This window comes from Palaemon carinicauda, chromosome 27, assembly GCF_036898095.1.
Source record: "Palaemon carinicauda isolate YSFRI2023 chromosome 27, ASM3689809v2, whole genome shotgun sequence".
In the NCBI taxonomy this organism is placed as follows: domain Eukaryota; kingdom Metazoa; phylum Arthropoda; class Malacostraca; order Decapoda; family Palaemonidae; genus Palaemon; species Palaemon carinicauda.
The window spans coordinates 62,546,812-62,554,756 of record NC_090751.1 but is presented as its reverse complement, the minus strand read 5'-3'; the positions used below and the strand labels follow the sequence as shown (position 1 = coordinate 62,554,756).

The 7,945-nt window shown below is 33.4% G+C and overlaps 1 protein-coding gene across 1 annotated transcript in view; it reads right to left on the bottom strand.

Annotated features, from left to right (window-relative positions):
• Positions 1 to 574: 574 nt before the first annotated feature.
• LOC137621203 (uncharacterized) overlaps positions 575 to 7,945 on the bottom strand; it is a 651,645-nt gene continuing 644,274 nt past the window's right edge. Inside the window, exon 7 of the mRNA XM_068351610.1 lies at positions 575 to 892. Within this exon, the coding sequence (XP_068207711.1) occupies positions 801 to 892 (92 nt within the window). The 3' untranslated portion in view covers positions 575 to 800. The remainder of the gene's footprint in view (positions 893 to 7,945) is intronic.

The following is a 7,945-nucleotide window of genomic DNA, read 5'->3' as shown; positions in this document are numbered from 1 at the left end:
AATAAAGTATATATATATATATATATATATATATATATATATATATATATATATATATATATATATATATATATATATATATATATATTGCTTATAAATATTTACATATGTATAATTCTTTTGATTACTCATATCTTTCCAAGGGCTCAAGATGGACTTCCTATTTTTTTTATTTTGTCTTATAAGATACCTAAGGCCATACCACCGAAGCCATCCAAAACGGGCACCGTGGCTAAGAACTCTAAAATTCACAGTAATCTGCTGCTAATTTGTAAATTTTAAAACACCTCTTATGTACTAGTAAAGATCTGTTTTTTATATTTATTGGTCATTGCAAGAAAATAAAAAGGCTATAGATTCTTCTATGTACACTGATCCCTTATACCCTAAATGTATGTATGCTTAAATAGCACTACATACTTCTATATATGTTATATTCAAGAATGTGTATATGGCTCTGTGACACACACACACACACACACACACACACATATATATATATATATATATATATATATATATATATATATATATATATATATATATATACATATATTTGTATATGTGTGCTGTATGTATGAACATACTTTGTGTGTATGCACAATTATACATGTATCTGTGTATGAATGCGCGAATATTTCACACATCTAGGGAATCCTACAGCCAAAAAATAAAGTGGAAATATTTTGTTGAAATAGGACATTTCTTAGATTTAAAGTCATAAATGATACATTCGGCCGTGACTGGATTGGTATGTCGTAGGCCTAATCTGTATTTATATTTTGTCAACATTCTTAGTCCTACGCCACGAGGAAGATGAATAGCGTCGCTGCGACTGTTGTCATGCCGGAGAACCAGATCCTCATGGCCGACGAAGGGCTCCAAGCTGCACCTGCGGGTGGATTCAAGAGGGAGGCAAATTAGTGTCAAAAGATTCAGTGATATCACAATTCGATCGATTGTAGTTGAAAATCGTGGAATTAGGTTGAAATCCATGTCTGTTATTCAAATTTCAAGAGAAAATGGTTGTTGGACTGTAAAGTCAAATTAGAATGATACTTGAAATTAATGGAGGCGGGGTATGTTGAATTGTGATTAATAGTTAAAATAAGTAGACCTGGATTTAACATGAGATAACTGAATGTAATGAGTTAGAATAGTTTAATTAGATTGATTTGGAATATTTCCACTCCCCCCAACAAATATGAACGGCCCTGATTAGAGGTTAATTAGAAAGACCGTTTGTGTATAAGAGATTGTAAAGGGAGATACTGAATCAGCTGATGGAAGTAAAGATGGCTGATGTTAAGGGGAATAATGCCTTGAATATTATAGTGTCTATGCGAGTAGATTTTCTTAGTAAGTGATGTTTGAATTAGGAAATAAATTAGATGAATTTAGGGTATTAAAGGTGCATTAAAACAAATGCATAGATGGATATGTTTTTATATGTAGATTAAGATATAAGTAAGACCGTGTCTGTGAATTGTTCAAGTTAAGGATTGTTTCACTTTTGGCAGGTATGCGCATGAGGAACCTTTTTAATCAGAAAAATGGTAACAAAAGTAAGTATTAGAGTGCAATTTATTTGATTTCTGTAGGCTTTTCAGTGTGTTCAAGCTTTTAAAGAAAACTACGAATTTGAACATTTTTAAACATTAAAATGACCGAGCAAATTTGCTTTGGTTATTAAAGTCCAAACTGATGCCCTTCGAATAGGCCTTTTGATTATTCAAATTCTGTATGAGTCTTTGGGTTCATAAAATAGCCCCTAATTTACATATATATGATAATGCACTCACGCATACTGTCACAACCACATGCGGGAATGCTGTCAGCGTGCAGCCGTTCTGTCACCCGAATGCCAATTTGCTCTGATAATAGGAAAATGACATGAAATGATAAAATGATGATTATCGGTCGTTGGAATTTCATCGTTTATGCAAAAAAGTGAATGCGTTATTGGATTAATGGACGCAAATGAAAGCAGTCGACGTCGTTATCCCTGTAATGAAATTCGGTGTAATTCAGTTTTTGGTCTTATAGTAATTTAATGCACTACTCCTTTGTGTGGGTGGCAGCCTGGGGCTTCTTCGCGAAGGATATCACGCTTTCAGTTTCTATAATATAAATATATAAATTTTGCCAAAGTTTGAATCGATCCAATTTTAAGGTTAATAGGTCTGCCTTGACCCCATTGGATGTTAATGCGCTAGAGCAAAGATGAGGGTTTCGTCTTTTTTTCTCTGTTATCCATCCAGATCCTGACCTGATCAAACTGCATAATTTCCCTGGTCGAAAAATCTGCAGTGTAACAAACATGATACTTTCTAGGGTGTTTGTAAGTTTGTTGTTACTTGTATAGATATTTTTGTTGTTCATTTTATACTACTCATATATAAAAACTGAGAATGATGCGTAGGAACACATGCCGTATTTTTGTAACTTTATTCCAATTATGCTTCTTTTTCCACATTTGTAGATATCTTGAATTCATAGTTAATTTTATATGATGTTTATTGTAATGGAGATGTGTTCAAAAATTGTATGTTGTATTTCCTTTTCTCTTTTCTCACATGTATTTCGTTCTTCATAATTATTATTATTACTAGGTAAGCTACAAACCTAGTTGGAAAAGCAAGAGGCTATAAACCACACATGAAATATTTTTTACGTTTTATATGCCTCATAAACCTGTTAGAGATGACTGCAACTGCAACTTCAGAAGTTGAAACTGGGTGCAAAGATTTTTTAGCTGGTTGACCCAATTCTTGTTTTATATATATTCTGATATCAATCAATTTAACGTTATTATTTATCTTAATATCTTGTATTTTGTGCTTTTCTATATTGCCTCGCAGAAAGAGCTACAATTCCAAACGTTTTTGTATGAGTTTTCCTGATGGAGAGGAAAGGGTAGTAGGTAATAGGTTGACCAGAGCACCAGACATCCGTTGAGATACTACAGCTAGAGAGTTATTGGGTCCTTTGACTGGCCAGACAGTACAACACTGCATCCCTTTTTCTGGTTACGGCTGATTTTCCCCTTGCCTTCTAATACACCGAATAGTCTGGCCTATTCTTTCTACACCATCCTCTGTCCTCATACACCTGACAACGCTAAGATTACCAAACAGTTCTTCTTCACTCAAGGGGTTAACTACTGCACTAGTTTTTCTGTGGCTACTTTCCTCTTGCTAAGGATAGAAGAGAGACTTCAGCTGTGATAGGCAGCTCTTCTAGGAAGGACACTGGAAAATTAAACCATTGTTTTCAAGTCTTGGGTAGGTCCATAGCCTCTGTACCAAGGTCTTCCAGTGCCTTGGGGTAGAGTTTTCTTGATTGAGGGTACGATCAGGAACACTTATCTTATTTCTCTTCCTCTTTCCTTTTTTTTTCTTTTTGTTTTTTCTTTTTTTATTTAACGTTGGTAAAAAAAATTGTAGTTTAATTTTTCATTACTTTTCTTGTAGTATATTTATTTCCTTATTTCCTTTCCTGACTGGGCTATTTTCCCTGTTGGAGCCCTTGGGCTTATAGCATTCTACTTTTCCAACTACGGTTGTAGCTTAAATAGCAATAATAATGTTAATAATGATGATGTTAATGCTATTAATATAGTTAATAACCTGACATAACCTTTAAATTTAGTGCTTTCAGAAAAAGGAAGGTATAAATTCCTTTAGGAAGATAAAATTTCTTTATGAGGGAAACTAGTGGAAGATCTTTGGAAATATACAGTTTCCTTTGATGTAACCATTTTAAAGATAGTAATGGTAGTGATCAAAATACTAAGAAGTAAGGGTGAGACTATACTTTATGTCTTCATCAACAGTAAGTGTTACGGGTCTGGCTAAAGAACTAGGAGATGAGTTTGCTGAGACCGCAGTTTGATCAAATTCCACTGAAATTAGCTCAGAGTTGAAATGTTTTACACGGTAACAAATTGTCAATTTTAGAGCGATTTCTTCTAAAAGTTAATCATTTGCCGAATGACCCAGATGAATTTACATTTAACGAGTCTTTAGATTTATTTTACACCTATATAAGATACCTTGATAACACACACACAGTACTGAAATAAACACCTGTCAACTTTATTGATGAAAATAACCGTGGAAACGAAAAAAAATCCATTAAAGTTACACTTGATGCCGCATGGGAGAGAAAATGAAATAGTTTATATATGTAGGAGCATAACGGTTAACCTTTCTAGTAAAATAAAGAGAATGTAAAGAAGGTGTAAAATTGGATGTGATAAGATAATGGTAAAAGGTTGGCGATGACGTCATTTGTTCACGTTTGGCCTTTTTGTGGGTGTAACTTGGAGCCCAACTGATTCCTATACTTTTTTTTTCTTACTCTTGAGCTTCTCTAATGATGTTGCGCTTGTTTTATGGGCATATTTCTTACTATTTATATTATTAATTGAACAATTGTCACTCCTTTAACCTTAAACGTTTGCCACTAAAGTTATGTATCGACTTCCATATTTCATTAAAATATAATTTATGCATTAATTTCATTAAAGGCACCTCTGTAATCAATGTTGAAACTTAGTTTCATTTGATTTTAAATCCTCTTAGAATTATTATTTTAAGTAAAATATCATTATCTTGAAGGCTATTTTTTTCAAACTATTAAATATAAAGTTTTGTCATCAGCTCAGATTTGAATATTGACGTTCTGTCTAATTCTTGTTTTTGACTGGTATGGTTCCAAGAAATAAACATCGAGCAAATTTCATGTTGCTCAAATTATCTTACAGTAATTGTGAAACGTCTTTCTTTATTAATTCTGACGTGACGTGCCAGTTTCATTGGTCACATACATATTCAACGGTTCAAATCAGTGAACACCCGTAGAAGCATCAATATGACAAATACTGGGAAACAAGCAAGTATTAGCCTTTTTGCTATCTATGATTATTTTTAACATATCGCTAACATTGTAATATTTACTCTCTCTCTCTCTCTCTCTCTCTCTCTCTCTCTCTCTCTCTCTCTCTCTCTCTCTCTCTCTCTCTCTCTCAACTATGTAATATGTGATTTGACGGGAGAGATGTAGACTGATATATTGTTCATAACAGCAGAGAAACTGCTCGTGGTTCACTGAGAGAGAGAGAGAGAGAGAGAGAGAGAGAGAGAGAGAGAGAGAGAGAGAGAGAGACTTTGGTGCATTTGAACTCTTCTTGACTTTTTATTTTATTTTCTTTTGAGTTTTTCTGATTTTTTTATGAGATAATTCTGGGTTAAGTATTCGCTACGTCTGATTATGATATTTTTGAAGTCATATAACTTGCTTATTATGATCCTGCCTAACACTTGAAGGACAAACGCGCATATTCTAACACCTCTTAATATCCAATGATTTACCTTCACATTTCCACGGCGTCAATGACCTTAGATGTCAGGATGCCAGATAACTGATAATCAATCGATCAATCACATTCTCCATCTCTATGGAATGTTTCACATTATATATATATATATATATGAATATATATATATATATATATATATATATATATATTTATATATATATTTATATATATTCATATATATATATATATATATATATATATATATATATATATATATATATATATATATATATATATATATATTTATATATATTGTGTGTTTGTGTTTATATGTGCATGTTCATAAGGATTATTGAAAATAGAGAGAAGCGACTGTTGTAAACGTAATCTTAATGTAAAAAAGCGAATCATTTGATGAGAAAAACGAACTCCTTTCAAGAATTTTCTTTCGTCTTTCTCCCGCCAATAAAATACAGGTGCTCTGGTGGGCACATTTCTTGCCATAATTGATGAACTCAAGAGGATTACTGCTGATGACTCAAAAGATTTTGTCTCCAAATTTACTTTGCTCTGAAGAGAATCATTTTTTTTTTTTTTTTTTTTTTTTTTTTTATACTTGGAATGGATAGAAGAGATGTGAGGTAATGAAAAGTGATCAGAGTAATCTCTTCTAGAGAATGGGGTCACACAAACACCCACATGTGCTATCAGGCGCCCACACTGTTTTGGGGCTATTAGACTGCAGACCATAGTCGCATATTTGGCTGGATAGTTCAGCTTTTGAAATGTTAGGATTCTAGTAAATACAAATACGCACAATTCTCTCTCTCTCTCTCTCTCTCTCTCTCTCTCTCTCTCTCTCTCTCTCTCTCTCTCTCTCTCTCTCTCTCTCTGCATTGTGCTTCTTAATTCAATATTTGAACTTATCTGATATTTTCCTGGTTACTTTTATTTATTTGTAGGAACCTCACACTTTTATTAAACGAATTAGGAAAAATATGCAGGTGATACTTCTATAATTGTTTACCATCTCATAGTAGATAGGTTTTCTTATCATGTATTAAAAATATTCTAATCCTATGCATGTACATGTTATTTTGATTTACTCACGTGACATGCATCTCTGTTTATAGTGATTTTTTAAAAGTTTGTATACTACTACTACTACTACTACTACTACGCATAAGTTAAAACTGGCAAGACCATATTATTAAATACTTTTCTTTATAAAGAAAGTGGTATTTTAATTTTCATAATCTCATTTTGTTTACCAGAAGTTCTCCATCCCATGTTTATTCTTCTTTCAAGTTTGGTCTCGTGTCCTGGGTAAAGACTTACTGTTTGTCCTAAGTATGTACAGTATATTCGTTAACAACCTCTAGAGGCTAGTCCATAGCTCTTCTTTATTGTGTCTGCATTTTCATTGAACATTTTCTTAGTTTTAATCATCTTCATTTTCAGTCCTATATTTCTGCTTACTCGATTCAAATCTTCTATCATATTTTGCAATTCCTCCCACAATTCACTTCACTAAACAGAATGATGTCATCTGCAAATTTCAAGTTCGTAAGGTATTCCCCATTCATATTAATTCCTACATTTTCCCAATCTATATTTTTAAAAGCTACTACTAGACAGGCTGTGGATAATTTGGGAAAGATGGGGTCTCCCTGTCTAACTTTTTTCTCAATTGTAATTTTCTCACTATCTTTTTGTAGTTTTAGGATTGCTGTACTTCCTGTATAGATATCTTCAAGTGCTCTAATAAGAGATTAATATATTCCTTGTCTTTGTAGGGTTTTCATTACTGCTGAGTTTTGGTATAATCAAAAGCGTTCTCATTGTCTATAAATGCCATACATAGTGGTTTGTCATACTATGTTGATTGTTCCATTAGCTGGTTAATTACAAGGATGTGGTCACTTGTTGATAACCATTTCTAAAGCCTTCCTGCTCTCTTGGTTGATTAAAGTCTAGCTGTCTTTGTATTCTACCTAATATGATTTTTGTAAATATTTCATTTATTACGTAGAGTAAGCTCATCGGGCTGGAATTTTTCAGGTATTTTATGTCTCCCTTTTTGTGAATTAGTATAATAATAATAGTTTTTCCTAGCTGTAGGGATAGAGCAATCTTTCAGACATTTTCTGTAAAGTTCAACTAGTTTTACTACTGTGAAATCTCCTGCATCTATTATTAAATCAGTTGTTAAGCCATCTTTTGCTGCTGCTTTGCCTCTTTTCATTGTTATACAGCAACAACAAATGCAGCTTTTTCTAGTCCAATGCAGGAGAAGTCCTCACATATATCCTTAGTCATGTTTGGGGTTTGGCCACTTTCATCAATACTCTGGCCACTGGTGATTGGTTATTGTGGGAGACTTTAGTCTGATCGCTCACAGCAAACCAACCTAACATGGGTGGCCCTGACTATACCAATACACAAACCCTTTCTCCACACATAGAGAGATACTACAGCTAGAGAGTTATTGGGTCCTTTGACTGGCCAGACAGTACTACCTTGGATCCCTCTCCCTCGTTAAGGCTCATTTTGTCTTTGCCTACACATAAATAAATAGTTTAGCCTATTCTTTCCACTTTCTCCTCTGTCGTCATGTACCCG